This window comes from Oreochromis niloticus, linkage group LG15 (assembly GCF_001858045.2).
Source record: "Oreochromis niloticus isolate F11D_XX linkage group LG15, O_niloticus_UMD_NMBU, whole genome shotgun sequence".
Taxonomy (NCBI): domain Eukaryota; kingdom Metazoa; phylum Chordata; class Actinopteri; order Cichliformes; family Cichlidae; genus Oreochromis; species Oreochromis niloticus.
In genome coordinates, this window is record NC_031980.2 from 18,503,516 (window position 1) to 18,520,475 (window position 16,960).

The 16,960-nt window shown below is 38.9% G+C and overlaps 3 protein-coding genes across 3 annotated transcripts; all 3 read right to left on the minus strand.

Annotated features, from left to right (window-relative positions):
* Positions 1–3,819: 3,819 nt before the first annotated feature.
* lg15h1orf198 (linkage group 15 C1orf198 homolog) lies at positions 3,820–8,949 on the minus strand. Its single transcript, XM_005461372.3, has 6 exons — positions 8,589–8,949; positions 7,743–7,793; positions 7,536–7,661; positions 6,947–7,114; positions 6,227–6,580; positions 3,820–5,054 (listed from the first exon to the last, which is right to left on the minus strand). The coding sequence occupies exons 1-6, from the start codon at positions 8,892–8,894 to the stop codon at positions 4,998–5,000; spliced, it is 1,062 nt and encodes a 353-aa protein (XP_005461429.1). The 5' UTR covers positions 8,895–8,949; the 3' UTR covers positions 3,820–4,997.
* A 1,223-nt stretch (positions 8,950–10,172) lies between these two features.
* LOC100699698 (gap junction Cx32.2 protein) lies at positions 10,173–13,328 on the minus strand. Its single transcript, XM_003456618.5, has 3 exons — positions 13,172–13,328; positions 12,263–12,396; positions 10,173–11,274 (listed from the first exon to the last, which is right to left on the minus strand). The coding sequence occupies exons 2-3, from the start codon at positions 12,389–12,391 to the stop codon at positions 10,615–10,617; spliced, it is 789 nt and encodes a 262-aa protein (XP_003456666.1). The 5' UTR covers positions 12,392–12,396; positions 13,172–13,328; the 3' UTR covers positions 10,173–10,614.
* Positions 13,329–14,500: 1,172 nt separating this feature from the next.
* On the minus strand, positions 14,501–16,711 carry gja13.1 (gap junction protein alpha 13.1). Its single transcript, XM_003456619.5, has 2 exons — positions 16,564–16,711; positions 14,501–15,959 (listed from the first exon to the last, which is right to left on the minus strand). Exon 2 carries the CDS (start codon positions 15,930–15,932, stop codon positions 15,081–15,083), a length of 852 nt encoding a protein of 283 aa, XP_003456667.1. The 5' UTR covers positions 15,933–15,959; positions 16,564–16,711; the 3' UTR covers positions 14,501–15,080.
* Between the last annotated feature and the right edge of the window lie 249 nt (positions 16,712–16,960).

Consider the following 16,960-nt stretch of genomic DNA (forward strand, 5'->3'; position numbering starts at 1 on the left):
TGAGGAAATTCTTACTAAAAAGTTTTTACTGTATTCTCAAAGACCAAACAAAAACACCAAAATAATCCTCTGTAGTAACAGTTCTGCAGAATAGGACTGAAATGCAAACATTGCTCACTTATCATGAAGTATATCAGCAGTAAAATATCTGGATGACTCAGTCAAATTTCCACCTAACCCTGTCATGTCTGACCTGGGAGGGAAAAAAACATCAGTCAGTAACAACACTAACAGTAACTATCCGTCACTATCGGATTATTTCTTTTGGCTCTGCAGAGATGACCTTTGGTTTTATTTTCACTGAATAACGTCCGTAGAGCTGGCTGCCTCATTAGTCTGCGAGACATAAGGTAACAAACTGTTACACAACAAGAGTCCTGTTTCTGTTTTCATTGTAACTTTAATACCATTCAATGATTTTCATTCACCCAGATTTTTGATGAAAAAATACATCTTCACCCAAACATTTCCTGAACACAAAGCAGCCATTCAGGGTCTGGAAGAGCTGGGTGGTGCTTCAGTGAGGCAGCCGGACTGGACAGAGGTGCCTCAGTCCAGAGTGTCCACAAGCACTCATAATACATAACGTGATAAATGGGCAATATAAGATAGTTATGAGTCGACTCTGACCATTTAATAATAATTAGTTCTTCAGTCATGCATTGTAGTCTAATTATACATAACATAAAAGTGCAGATTGAAATCTGCTAACAAGTCTGTGGGAGTTGCCGACTACTGCTTATACAGCTTTTTTATGACTGCACAGGGAGCTGTGCAAAGACTGAAAGTGCCTCAAGTGATTTCACCTGAGTCAGTGGGACTGAATGTTCCTCAGTTTTGCTCAACTCTGCTAGATGCCAAGCTGCATTCTGGGTAATGCTGGTGCCAAATTTTGACTAGGAGGAAGAAGCAAAAGCAGAATATCTCTGGCTCTGCAGATGTGGTAGAGAGTGTTATCTACGATTTGGAAGGTTGGTGGTTTGATCCCTGACTTCTCCTGTTTAGAGTCAGCAATCAATCAAACATGCCTGGCTTTGGATCATGGGAGAAATTTCTGAGTTCTGAGACAAAACCCACACAGGCACAGCGACAACATGCAGACTCCACAAAAAAGTCCCAGCCGACTGGTGGATTCAAACCACCAGTTTGTTGTGGTTTGATCTGACACTTCAAAGTTTCAGATACTATTTTTGGATAATAGTAGATTTCAGATACTTTTCAACAACTGAGGTGGTTCAGGCATCTCACTAGGATACCTCCTGGAAGCCTCCAAGGCGAGATGTTTTGGACATGTCCTACCAGCAAGCAGACCCAGGACTCGCTGGAGAGATCATATCTCTCAGCTGAGGAGAGGTGGATGGAGTGAGGGAAATCTGGGCCTCTGTGTTCATATTGCTTCTCCTATGACTCAAAGCTGGATAAGGAGCAGAAGGTGGATGGATGGATTTTATCAGCTTTCTTGCAAAATTGTTATAGTTCTGTATTTTCTAACTAGCTTTTTAAAAATTATTGTTTCATTTTTATTTTTTAATTGAGTTAAGTTCAATTTCAATTCATATCCAGAGTGGTTTTGCTTGTTTCTGTTTAGTTTTTATTTTATTTTATTTATTTACTTTTTGGTCTGTCCTGTCCAGCACTGAAAGCCAAGAAAAATGCCCAACAGATTTATTTTCCCAAGTAGATCGTATGGCTTTTGCTATACTGGTCCACTTGATTGTCATATTTTATTCTACTTTTATTATTAACAGTATTATTATCATTATTATTATTATTTTATGAGTTACTGCAGTCAGAATGGACAGGGCCGGGGGACAGGAAAGAGAACGAAAGGTTGCAAAGATTGTGAAGGTCATGGGGGGAAATAGAGGAGAAGAGGAATATAGAGAGCAAAGACACTGAAAATCTGCTTGATCACCTGCTGAGAGAGAAAAAAAAAACAACATAAAAAAAAAACAATGGACTTCTTCCAGGAGAATAAGATAGATCTTCTGGAACATGCTGCGTATTCCCCTGATCTAAATCCAATTAGGAACCTTTGGATGGATGGCAAGGGAAGTTCACAAAAATGGACAACAGTTGCAGACAGTAGATGACCTTTGTGCAGCCGTCTTCACCCGTTGGTGAAAAGTTTCCACTCACCTTATGGAAACGCTTGCATCAGCAATAACAGTGGAGCTACTCATTACTGAGTTCATGTTTGGAACTTTTGATCAGCTGTAAAACAGCCTGTTTCAGTTTAAGCGTTGTTTTCAATAAATTGCATGCTCAACAAAAATCTTTTGTCCTACTCCCATTTCTTTTTGTTTTACGCTGAAGCTCTACTTGGAACCTTGTTAAGATCCAATCATGCAAAATATAATTTTTGGCCATTTTTCAAGGGCTCTTAAACTTTTGATTAGGATTGTATGTTTAGAGGCAGCAGCCAACCAAGATAATGTGTATCTGTAAGTACCTGTGTGTGAGCGCAGTTATGTTCATGAAGTTTCTCCATGTAAGTATCTAATAGTAGGTATGGGGAGCCATAGCCCTGCCTTCCAGGTCATGAAGTAGGCATGGAGGAGACATGGGCCCCAGACATCCAGAGGCCCCCCAGAGTACAAGAGCCCAAGGAGGACCACCACAGGGGCAATCGTGCCACCTACCTAGAAAAGGGCTGAAGAGTGTCCCGGATGGGGGTCACCTAGCAGCCACTGTGCAGAAGCCACAGGGGGCTGCAACAACGAGCCCGCAGGCTCCACCGGCAGCCAGGGCAGACCGAGCCCCAGGCCCAGAGACCCGAGGGCCCTCCATGCACCGGAGGAGGCCCAATAGAACCAGGGGGACCAGGGGCTTTTTCTCATCTAATATTAGTTTAAGTAAACTATAATAACCATGCTTTTTTGCCTGGACACAATAAAATGGCCATTGCTAACAGCCTGTTCACTTAATATAAAGATTTTTTAAATCTATACAAATATGCCTTAATGAAGCTTTAGGTGGAGATATCATCTGAATTTCAGGAGCGGGACCACTCCTCCTTCACCAATACCTGCTGTTCTCATTTTCATGCCCCCCCCATTTTCCCTCTTCTCCTGTTTTCTTTTCCTTCATTCACTTCTCGTTAGTACATGGGGATCTGGCCAGCCCGGGAGCCGTCGCCAGTCCCCTTCGAGGCCTTCCCCAAACCGCAGCACCAGTTCACACTTCCTCATCCCTCATCGCCCATCGTTATCGAGGATGTGGTCCCAGCTAGTGAAATGACCACTGGACTAAAACAGAAAAGCAGCTTTACATTTGCTGTACAGACTTTACTTAAGTTAAAAAAACAAAAACAATTTAGGTCCATCAAACCCTAGCAACACTGACAAATGTTACTTTACTTCAGTGTGAGAGAGCTGAGTAGCTATGCCTACACCAGCCCTTCACAACATACATAATGCATGAAACTGAATATCGCTCTTGCTTTCCTAAAATACACACTGCATTGTGGTTGCTTTGCACCCCGGAGGGAGATGGTAGATTTAGGTCTAATTATTCTGAACGCGGTTGATGAGATGTTTTATCAGAGCAGCACAAAACTTCCTTCAACTGCAGCACCCGTCTCTCTCCTCCCTAATGACACGATGGATTAGGAATCATAGATGGAGAAACACTGAGTTATTTTCTTCTGATGTAGGTTTTTACTACTATAAACTACTGCAGTGACCGCTTCCTTTTCCTCCACATGGAAACTTTTATTATCATGGTCTTTACTATTTTAGGAAAATATTATTTTTGGGTGTCATGGAGCCATTAAAAAGGAATGTGGTTCGTGATAGAATGAAAAAGATAAGAGCCAGGTTTAAGTATAATTTGTTTATTTCCTTCCAAACTGTGACCCCAAAATGCATGAATGTGATGCACGTGTGTAACAGAAGATACAATGAGCAGCTAAATATAGAAAACCATGTACTAAGCATTACATGTAGATCTGACACAAGTGCCACCAAACACTACAAGCCTGCCCATTTACCTACGACACAATAGTTCAGTGTGAATCATTTCACACTATGCACACTAGTTTTGTTCAGCATTATTTTGAGGTCAAAGGTGAAAGTTGGGAGGGGTGAAAGTGTTGCCAAGTAGCTGAATCCATTCAGGACATCTGTAACTGGTTCCCACAGCAGCCCGGACATACAGCCCATGACTTTTCCATGATTAAGTTTGAGCACTTCCCAATTGTTCTTCCCTCCTGTGTGTTTTTTTTCCAAATGCCAAACAGAACAATGCTGTGGTTTCTATTTAGCTACATTTAAACCAACCATCTATTTCTATGTATGTATAAAAGCTTTAAATACATTCTGCAGTAATAAGAGATGTAACGGTAAAATCCCAAGATTTTTACTGTAGTAATTGCACTGTGTGGGTCAGGACTGCAACATCACACGCTACTCTAAATTTCTTAGGTTTACAGGAATATATAAGCATAAATAAAAAGAACATGAGAGATAAAGAATAACAAAAAATATTAACTTAAATCTGGATATGGGTTTAGTGTTTTGTTCCATGTTGACGGATAAAACTGTTCATTTGATAGACTCGTGTCTAGGAGCTACGCGTGAAATCAATTGTGCATTCACAGCACATGTACACAACAAAATCATCAGGTTACTGTATTCAGCAGGATTATGTGACCAGCGTGTACATCAGATCGATAAACTTATTGATTTCAATTTTTCTCTGAGTGGATTTCCAATAGACTTCATATCAAGTGTAAAAAGTGGAAGTGTTTGGCAAGTCTAAGGACTCGATCCTATTCTAAGAAGAGAGAGGGGGAAAAAAATCCACCAGGAAAGGGGCAGTGAGATAATGTCTTAACTACCCACTGAAGACGATTACAAGAACATAATGTGGTTATTTTTAAAGAATGGTGTCTATTAAATCTAGACGTGGATGTCTGTAGTCATGGTAGTGTGGTCCTTCTTTAAAGTGATGATGAGGATGACTCATTCAGAGCGGTGACTGGGTTCTGCTGTGGTTTACCAGTTGTCTAGGAAGTCAAATCCGGTCTTCAGGATGCTGCTGCTTGTATTAAACTGAAAGGGGAGAAACAGAGAGATCCTGATAAATAGCAGTGAGGCAGAAGACACTGTACAGAGACTCTCTGCGTTTGAGCTATTACTGGGCTACCAACAAAGAAGTCATAAAAGACAAAGACCTTGTTTGGTAATGCCCCTTCCACTGTCCTACTCTTGCTAAAGACTGGCTGACCCGGGAGGCTTGTCAGGTGACAAGGGCCTCACATGGGCTATTAAAGCTTGGGACTCTTTCTTTGATTGCACATATCATCGGCCCTCTTTAGGGTTTGTGTTTGCCTCATATAATTGTGACAGTTTGTCTGTCCTTCTCATGCATTTTTTTTAATCATCTCTGTCCTGTTCAAGCCATTCAGTATTCTACCTGCACTCATCGTTACTGTCACTGGGCTTTGCATTTTTGGCTTTTTGTAGAACTGCGTTGTCATGCAGGTATGTGATTAGGCTCCAACACGGGACCATATATAACATAGTCTTAGTCTTTTGTTACACAGGAAACAAAGGTGGTCGTGTTGGAGAAAGGGCAGGTGTGAAAGACCAGCGATGTCTCTTAGCAGAATAAGTCGTACACTGTCATTATGTGGCATCTACGTTGATCCTATAACACAGCAGCCTGCAGCCTTAATACAGAAACATGGGTCAGTAATAGACTTTAGCCACTATGTCCAACACCAACAAAATGAAAATGTAGCAACTACATGTTAACTCTCAGCTCTAATGTTATGACACAAAATGTGAAGGTTTGCTGTTAATGTCCAATATCAGGTTTCATCCTTATCAATAACACTGAGTCTTCCGTTTAATGTAAAACTTATGTTAGTTTCTCTGTGTCAGTACAAACAATAATGAACCAAAACTAAAAACATAACCATTTTCTGAAGGTAAGTTTTTTTAAAAAAAAGTTTTCTAAACTACACATGTAAACCCGACCTTTAGAAAGCCTGGACCAGGTCAAGAACCAATATTATCAGGGGCCTGTAAATACTGGGATAAACAGATACAGTATGACCTTTTTAAAGCATATCTCATGCCCAGTCACCTTAAAATCAAGCAGCCAGCTTCAAAAAGCTGGGCCTTTTAGTTTTATCTTTAGCTAGTGTTTAAAAGAAATCCAAAGCAAATGCTTAATTCAAATGTACTTAGTACTTGCAGTCTCTGAAAACTGAACTTACCTGGGTAAAGGTGGGGCTGACGTCAGTATTGGCTGAGCCCTCTTCCTCCTTCTCTTTCTCTTTCGAGACATTTGAAGGCTTTGACACCAGGCTGGAGGTGAACACTTCATCGACCGTGTTGCTGACGGATGGCAGGGTGCTCTGAGATCTCTCCCAGCCTGCATTCGAAGATGGGACGCTGATAGGTGGGGGTGGGTTTGGAGAGATGGAGATGGATGCCGGGGTTGCGCTGACAGCGGTGGGGATGGGAGGTGGTGGAGCAGGAGGCTTGGGTGCTCTATGTTTGGTGGACCTAGTGGGAGCTGGAGCGTGGTGCTCTGCAGTTTCAGGCTCCTTGGAGCTGACAGAGCTATCCTGTGGGAAAATGTAAAGAAAGAAGTATAGAAGGATAACATTCAGAAAGAAACCTGGCATCAATTTTAAATTTTCTTTTCTTTCCTTTTTAAACTGTAGCTTGTTTACATTTGCCATCTGCTTCTACTCGTGGAGGCGTCACTGATGCTAGATATTGCCGTTTCAGCCTAGATTCTATTTTAAGACAGTCTGATAACACATGTTAAGGCTGGAGCTTTCCATCTGTTATTTATCAGAAACTTTACAGATCATAACGAATGTTTTTTCCTGAGAATTCGGCATCATCCATAACTTTTTTTTTGAAGAAGTTCCAACCTTCAGATTGTAATCAGTAAATGGGACGTGATGGTATTTTTACATGCTTACCTGTCGGAGGTAGGATGGGAGGGGTTTCTCTCCTTTCTCTATGGACTTGATCTGGCTGGGGGTCAGGGACTGGAAATCAGCTTGCTCACCCTCCAGCCTGGACCTCTCAGCGCTGATCTTCCAGAAAGATGACTCCTCTTCTGGTCTCCGGCCCTCGCTGACAGACACCTTCCCAACCACACAGAAACAGTTATGCACACAGTCCTGCATTCTTAAGATACTGTGAAGCGAGGCTTGTCAGGTAAAATTCCTAAAACCTACTTTAGGAGTTCTACTTAGCTCTTTTTAAAAATGTGAGCAAAGGTGAAGGTTTTCCAGAAAGAAATGTATCTGAAAACAATCTTTTGTGGCTACAACAAGCTAATGTTCTGTGAAAAAAAATACATACAAAAATCACACAATAGTCATGCATTAACCATAAGAAATACAAAAAAAAATGTACAGTTAACATTTCTGCCATTTTTACCTAAAATTAAACAAACATTACCACATCTACTTTATGCTTGACTACTGCAGATTTTTCACTCATTGTACACTTCCCGTCCAAATGTGCATGCCTAATCTGCTTCAAATATGAGGCTCATCTTACCTTTGTTCCTGCTGCACTCTTGCCAATCTGACCGGAATGAGTAACCTTTGCAGCCTTTGAGTCAGACTGCAAAGATGAGATCCCCTGGTCTGCAGGGCCTGAGGTCAAGCTGAACTCCATCTGACTCTGAAAGATGGAAATGACATGTAAGGGAGGATATACTTTATGTATCCTGGAAAAAAGACACTCCTCTTCATTTATTTTTACCTTTGTTTCCCATGAAAAGGGGGCAGAGTGCTCATCCTGCCAGGTGATATCCTAAACACAGAAACACATGCTGTGATTACAGTTTCAGCTTAGACAGTCATTGTGCTCACTGCCCGCATTTAAGGGTATTTATACTAGGTTAGGTGGTTAAAGTAACATATGATGTGTGTATTTTCTATAACCTAGCGCCAACAAATACCTTAATGACTAGAGTTGTCTATTGTAAGACTTCCTTTTGATACACTGGTTTATCGGTTAAAAGGCAACAACTGACACTTCAAACCTGCCAGTTTTTCGCTATAGGAGTTAAACACTTGTCAAAATCTGCTCATAGCTTCTTTGATATATAAAAAAAGCTAGTATTTGTGTGCAATGTTTAATTAATGTACTCATATAAAAGTGTTGCTGTGAGCTGATGTGTATGTTTTGATGCCTACTATTATAAAACAGTAAATATGTTATTAGTATTAAATAAGTATTTAAAGCCCATAAAGGCATACTGTCTTGCGACCTCTACTTTTTTGAATTTATCTTTTACAAAGCAACGATTACATTAATAATGAAACTCGCATAAATACAGTGGCTCTTACCATATATAAAAATAAAGCCAATGTTTTTTTTAAACCCTTTAAAATATACAATGTCTCACTGTTAAATATTTCTATTCATTATACAATGACATAAACACCATATTTGCTGCCAGCCGTCTCGCCACAGTGACGTTTACCAACATATTTTAGAGGCTACGTGGCTCTCGTTAGCAGGCTTTTCTTGTTAGCGGGCTATCCTCGCCCTAAAACACACCTTAAAACACACAAAATCCAAACTCTAATGTCTTTTAAGTACCTCTTCTCCGAAGTGAACTATCTTCAGACCCGTCTGAATGAGCATTTTAGGGTAACAGACCACTTCTTCACGCTCAACTCTGTGCATAGCGTATCGGGCTCGGATATGAGGATCCATCATCCAGTTGTCGATGGCGTTGTCCTGCTCTTGCGGCGTCATTTTCTCCCAGGACGAGCCGTGCTTGGCTTTGATTTTCTCCCTCTCCTGCATTATTTTCTTTGCCATGGAGTTGATGGAGGAGAAGTACTCCAACTTCTTTTCCTCCATCCTGTGGGCATCGAGCCCCGCCACGGTTGCGGCGGCCATCTTTAACTGGGGCCAGCTGTTGTTATTGTGAGAAGGAGGAAGCCGGTACTCGTCGCTGAGTGGGCGTCACCATAAAAATCCATACGGCACCACCGTTCAGATTTAACAGCCAATGGCGCCATCTAGTGTTTAATAGATAGATAGATAGATAGATAGATAGATAGATAGTAGGCTGCCAGCCATACATACGGAGTACTAGCTGCGAGTACTAGCTATATCAACAATGATCAACAGGAATTAGCATAACATAACATAAAGGCACAAGTTACACGTTACAAGAAGAAGATATAAAGAATATTAGTGGACAGGGTAGTCATGATTTATGATGATTTTAATTGAGGATTACCTAGGTAACACAGTGATATTTTTCTCTTTTATGTGGCTCACATAAAATAACACAGTAAGAACACGCAGCATGATTTATGTAAGTAGTGCTTTTTCTAGTCCACCTCATTTCAACACAGTAGGCCCACAGCAATCACTCTCATTATTAAGAAGGCCTGTGTAAGTATAGTTGGATTCTTTGAGCACTTTTCTTTTCCTGCATCCTTAGTAATTCTGCTTCATGTCTTTCCTCAACCTCATGATGTTTTCCAGTGAGTTTAAGTTATTTTTTGGGCTATTCAAATGCTTCAAGTGTTCATTAAACCTGTTGTGTGTTGTTGACCACTTGGGGGCAGTGGGAACAAGCTTTAAAAGCTACATTGCCATACTGCTTTATAAGTTGTGGCAAAAATGTAGGCAAACTGCTGTTTCTTTACTTCTTTAGCTGCTATGCATTGATTTTAAGAACTGCAAAGTTATATCATGTGCATGCTTTATTCATCTAATCCGTATGGACAAATAAAGAACCCCAGAGCTGCAACAGACTGCAACAGTCATTTGCATCCTCTTTGTAAAGTTACAGAACTTCATAATCCACATTTGATCTGATAGTCTACATCTGAGTATTGGTATTTATTTCTCCTCACAGATCTGAAATTTGTCTTTGATGTTTTACTTCTTCTCAGTGAGTCATTCATAATAAATCAAAGGAAAGAGTTTCCAAGACAAAGATAATTAAACATAAACAGAAAAAATATTTTTTCTCAATAATATTTATTAAGATTACATGAGGTACAAAGGCAAGCCACATGAAGTCGCATATATTAATATAAAAACATAAAAGCAAACCGTTTTAAATGACATAAATGTACATTTCCAAAAACTCCATGTCTGTAAAATCACCAGTATATCAGAGAAACAAAGAAAAAAGACATTTATAAAGCAACGTAGTGCTAACAGTCCTACCTTCTTAGCGCTACAAAATGGCTTTTAGTAAATGCAAACTGCAGCAGTTAAAAAATATCAGCAGTGGGTTCAGAAATTTAGTCTCTAGATATTTAGCCCATGTAGTCACAGGCTACACATCAGACTTTTCAACTAATACCCAAACATGCATCTGTAATATTATGTACAAAACCAAAAGTAAGTTAAAAAGAGACAAAAACAATTTATTCCAGTGACAATATACCAAACATCAGATTGTTTTGGATGTTTCAGATGTGTGAGTTTATTGCATGAATTTTAACCATTTAAAATAAATAGCTGTGAAAGACGTTTGTTTTTCTTTTTTACAAACGTGTGCCAAAGCTTCTTGCAATGTATCCCTATTAGCCTCTTTGTTATTTGCCCCTAGTTAACTGTTCAAATACTGCACATTGGATCAAAGCAGCACTCCTCAGGCAGTGCTGTGACTGACATCATTGAGACTAAGTTTCTGATTTTTCAGCATGGTGTCACTGGTGAAACGGGGGTGAAGGGGAATGGCGGTCATCGGCACTGTTTTGGCCTTTCGTCTGGATGAGCGACAACACAGCAGGTAGAAGATCTCAACCACGTTGAGCAAAAGCGACAGGCAGGATGCTACCATCATGAACATGATGAAGATGGTCTTCTCAGTGGGTCGAGACATGTAGCACTCAACAGTGTAGGGACATGGGGCTCGGGAGCAGACAATTAATGGGTCCATGACGAACCCGTACAGATAATACTGCCCCACAATAAATGCTATCTCCAGGAGGATCCTGAACACTATGGAGACCATGTAGTTTCCCAGCAGATTGCCTTTAATCTGCACCTTTCCTTTCTCGTTTGTATACTTTGGAACTTTTGTTGTTTCACTGCTAGAGTGGGTCTGTATATATTCTCTCAGCTTTTTCTCTTTGTGGATGACATGCATGACATGACCAAGGTAGATCAGTGTGGGTGTCGAGACGAAGATGATCTGCAGGACCCAGAATCGTATATGTGAGATTGGGAAGGCGTGGTCGTAGCACACGTTCTTGCAACCAGGCTGTTTGGTGTTACAAACCATCTTGGACTGTTCATCACCCCAAACCTGCAATGTTCAGATGACAGTGTTTATTATTATTATTGTTATTATTATTTTTAAATTAAGGTATTACATTTAGTCACACAGCAGCACAAATCCTATACACAGAAGTGCAAAATAATGTCCTAACATATAGTAAGCAAGCTGATTTAACCTAACTTTCATACTAGTTTTATAAATGAACTCATTTTACAGAGTTATCTGTGCTTTTTTAATTGAATAACTGGTACACTTGATTTGCCTGAGTATGAACAGTGCACATTGGTAGGTGCAAAGAGTCACAGACCTGGTACAGCTTAGGTTAAAATAACTGATTTGGAAATTTTCTTAGCTTAACCAAATGTTCTAAGTGCATTTAACTTGTTCAGTATGCATATGTACATTTAAGACTACAATATATTTAAAATTTATGAAGTTAATTTGAATTATTCTCATCTTAACTATTGAAATAATCAAATTATTGCATCCCACTGCCTTGCGTTTACACTTTTAAGACAACAAACCAAAAATATATTGTATATTTTACATATTTTGTAAAGTATTACTCTGTACAACAACCAGGCTATAAAATCATAGAATTAGGCTAACAGTATAGCTGCTATACATCTATAGTAAGATCAACTTTAATAATAAAACCTCAATGTACCAAACCAGTGTTTTGTCACTGTCAGTGCAACCTAGCAAATTTATCTTGAGATTCCCATATTATAAATAAGAAATAGTTAAGAAATAAACAACATGCACACATATATATATCAACTGTAATCAACCCAATGATTGGTTGTCAAGAAAATTTACTGCTATCAAAGCATGATTTGACTTTCAGTTTCAACGCTGTTTTTACTGTGGACTTTTGTTATACCCACCAGAGGGCGTATTTTTTGTTTGTTTGTTTGTTTGTTTTAATCTGAACGGCCAAAATTCACAAAAGTACCTAAGGTATGTGAGTTACATATAATTCTTCCCCCCCAAAAATGAAAAAGTAGAAGCAGACCTTCTCTGCTCCAGCTCCAAGGATCATGATCCTGAAGATGAAAAGCACGCTGAGCCAGACCTTCCCGATGACCGTGGAGTGGGACTGGACCTTATTCAGCAGCGAAGACAGAAATCCCCACTCACCCATGGTTTCTGAAAACAAATAAAAATCCTTAATTGACTGATAAGATGTGAATAAATTCAAAGTTTCATCAAATCTAGCCTTCGGCAGACCATTTAGAAAATAAATGTTTCGCTGAGGAGATAGTTTGTTTATTTAGCTGTTGCATATACATTATATTCAAATTATATCTAACTGAGACAAAACCCTAAATTAAACTTAAATTGTAGAGTCAGATGATTAAACTTGCCTCAAATTTTGAGTCTCTCAAACTTATAGATTGAAGTATTCTATTATTAAAAATCATTAACTTGTAGTTTGTTATAATCTATCAATGGAAATAGTTAAATGTCACCAGTAGCAGCAGAAAGTCTGCCCAGTCACATGTACTACAATCCCCAGTGACTGTTAAGAGGTTAAAGTAGGAGCTGTGGAATAAATATATTTGACTAGATTTTAAACAAGATGAACGTACAAGCAACTAATGCTGTGTCATAACTGCATATCATTGATTTATCCAATCCGAGAAAAATTGAGTTAATCAGATGTTTATTGTCACAGATTATGTATAGTGTGTCATTTTATCTCACATACATACACTCTTAGTAATACCCTCAGCACTCTATCAGTGCTCATCAGTCAACACATGACAAGATGCATCTTAAGATACCTAAATAATGAGATCATCACATTATTTGAATCTTATTCCAATATATTTGCTAAAAGTTTAGCCTGTTCACAATTATAATTAAAAATAAATGCCTTGTAAATGAGGAGGATTTTTAAATAAGTCATTCTGTAGCTTACCTTTGAGTTTAACAGCTCTTCTCGCAGACAAGCGAATCAGTCACCAGTTGTAGAGCTGAATGGCAGCGAGTGTACCAAACCAGACTTGTCTATGATACCTTGAACTTTAGATTAGATGGAGTTGTGCAAGCGTGTGAGCTGTCACGTTGTCATGACATCTGGAAATGAGAAATCTCATGTAGACAAAATTGGGCTGAACATGGAAAATGTTAATGATTGCCAAACTGTTAACCGCATCTACTCGATTTTTTTTTCTCTGCATTGGTTTCATAAGATGATACAGTGGTAATTATCACTGTATGATAAGCTTCTATAACATTTTGAATTCAACGACATTTGTCAGTTATGCATTTTTAGTCAAACAGTAACAGAGTCAACGACTAAACGGCGCAAACAGATTACAGTGAACATGAACGTTCAGTCAAGCAGTGACGCTGCTGCACTTTGTGAGGACCCATGTTCGTTTTGTCATTTAAAAAAGCTGAAAGTCCGAACAAAGCTTCACAAAGATTGAAATATTGAACTGAAATACGCTGAGCTGATATATTTGATCTATGAAGTCCAACTTTCTTTCATTTTTTTCTTTATATTTTTATTTTTTGTAGATGTTCTCATTGTCTTTAGATAAACTTTGAAAGAATAGCGGGATCGATTACCAGTCAACCTAACAGCCACACCCCACTCTGAAGAAATACCAGATTTTAGACGGAAAAATGAGTCAGCCGCCACATGATTCATATGTAACAACTTTGTATTAAATAATTATTTACATAAGTTTAGCCAAATGTAAAATTATTGCATTTCAAAATATGTTAAACAAAACTATCAGCTAATATCACTATGATCAGCTCTGGGAGGCTTTGATTGACGTTATTTGCCAGTTTCTACACACTGTCACTTCAACTAATGCCACTTAAATGGTCATTGCACTAGTTTTGCACAAACTGTAAATACTACTTGTCTTAAATTCTCTAAATATTTAAGACTTTTTTTTCTCATTTTTCTCTTTATCATTATTATTACTGCTATTTTCTGTTATTTTCTTCTTAATTTAACTGCACACTTCTATATGCTCATGTAAAGCTGAGGAGCACGAGCCAAAGAATTTCATTATGGGTAAATGTGGCTACATTGTTTATTTGTACATGACAATAAAACTTGAAACTAGAAAAACCAAAACTAGAAAACTAATGAATAATGAAAGTAATTATTAGTTGTAGATATGAAGTCACACAAAATGTGTGTAAATCATGGTTTTTCAAAATAAGGGCTTATGAACTGAAAAGTGTGAACATCTAAAGACAAGAGATTGATAGAAGCAATGTTTCTTCAAGTTCAAGTCATTTATTTCAAACAAATAAGCATAGAAAAAAGCTGCTTACACATAACAAACAACCATCATTCTTATCTTTCAGTAGGTAAATCAAGTTATAGAAAATGAACAAGACAATAACTTAGAGAACACGTTCAATGACCGGGCATACAGACAGTTTTTCTCATTAAACTGTTACAATTTTTATATTGTCAGCAGAATACTGATGGCAGGATTACTAGTAGTTTACTGTTTATCTTACAGTTTTCCTGCTATAATCTATGTTACAGTAAATTGCTGCATTTGATGATTTTGCAGAATACAACTGGCAGCTAAAGTTTCCTCTTATAATATAAATATGTTGGTATTGCACCTTTTATTAATAGATTTTCAGGCATATACAATGGAATGGAAGCAAATACTAGAAGAATATATAAGTAAAAATACAACAATGTATTCTGTGAAGACTTTTCTAAGCACATACTAACATATTAATGCAGAATGACAAAGCTTTTCTATTGTCTTTCAGTCCCTTGGATGTATCTGAATGCAGGCACTGAGCAAGATAATACATTTTAATTGTCACAGACGTGGTTTTTAATGACCACTCAGTAGTCGTTTCTCATCCTTGGCCCCATCCAAGCTCCCTGCAATACTGTGGCTGGCTTCAAGATCTGCGTTCATCCTGTTCTGCTTGAGGGCTTCCTCTGTAGTTGGCCATCTTGGACCTGAGAGGCTAGCAGGATATTCTGGAGAGGTAAACTTCTGAGGGCGACGTCTACACCTGACCCTTTTGCAAATGAGGTAGAACATCTCAATGACGTTCAGAGCCAGAGAAACACAGGCCACCACCAGCATGAAAATAATGAAGATGGTTTTCTCTGTGGGTCGAGACATGTAGCACTCAACAGTGAAGGGGCAGGGCTTTTTCGAACAGGGGAACATGGGGACCATGACGAAGCCGTACAAATAGTATTGTCCCACAATGAAGCCGGCCTCAATAACTATCTTGACCGCAAGCTGGGTCAGATAGCTCCCCAGTAGATTCCCCTTGATTTGCACCTTCCCCCTTTCATTTGTGTATTTGGGCCTTTTGCACTGGGTGCCACCAGGGCTGGAGAGCAGCTCCCTCAGCTTGTTCTCCTTGTGGATGATGTGCACGGCGTGGCCCAGATAGATGAGTGTTGGCGTGGAGACAAAGATGATTTGGAGCACCCAGAAACGAATGTGCGAGATGGGGAAAGTCCAGTCATAGCACACATTCTCGCAACCAGGTTGCTGAGTGTTGCAGATGAAATCTGACTGCTCATCACCCCAGACGCTTTCAGCACCTGCACCCAAAACCATGATTCTGAACAGGAACAGGACGACCATCCAGATCTTGCCAATCACAGTGGAGTGTGACTGGACTTTTTCCAGCAAGGTTGACAGAAATCCCCAGTCTCCCATCTTTAATGACAGCGTTTAGCCACTAATCTGAAAAAAGAAGGCAAACGTTGTAAAGACTTAACACCACACCTTATTTCCGAAACATTAACTACAACTTATTCTTTAATCAATAAACTGCTGGTGAATGAAAAGAGCTTACAGCTCTTTAGATAGATCATTTTATCTCCTAAAACCTGAGAAGGAAGAAGAAATTACAGTATTCTGAACCTTGAGCTTTTGGATCAATACTTTCCACACATAATCATTAATCATTAGAAAACGGAAGAACAAGAGACTCAGTGTCATCAGACAAATGAGTAAAAGTGAAAAAACACAACAACTTAAAAATGTTTTTTTAAAATAGATACATGCAAACTTTTATGCATACAGAAAATTAAGCTATAATATGATTAAAACTATACCATAAATAAAATTAACAAAGAAATCTGATGCTGTTAATGTTATCAAAAAATAGTAATTATAACTGAAAACTAAATTAACAACCAGCGATGTACTTACGATAAAGTAAGAAATTAATCTTTAGTGTCCTGTTTAATGTCTTTCTCAAAAGATTCCAATATAATAACAATTTTCTCTAATTGATAAAATGATCGGTTATGTGAAGCAGAGGAGAGAAACCGTTGCATCTTACCTGTTGATCTGCTCAGGAAGGACTGAGTCTCGTTGAGAAAGATCACCAACTATAGTTGGACCTTGGATTTCTGTGCTCGGATCAGCGGAGTTGCGCAACACACATCTGGCTCTAATGTCACGTTGTAAATGTGAGCTAACGAGAGCAGGAAAAGTTTAAGAAACACCAGACCAAGAGGGCAGCGTGTGTAATAATTGACAAGTGTTCAGTTACGTGTCCAGAAGCCACGATTTGTGTCAATGAACCGCCACTAAAGTTTGAAAATAAATCAAACAGGAGAGTGTGTGTGTGTGTGTGTGTGTGTGTTTTCATGTATTTAAATTTTTTTTGTGTGGGTTATATACAAAAGAGGAAGAGGAGGAGTAGCATGATGAGTAACTGTATTAGGATGAATTGG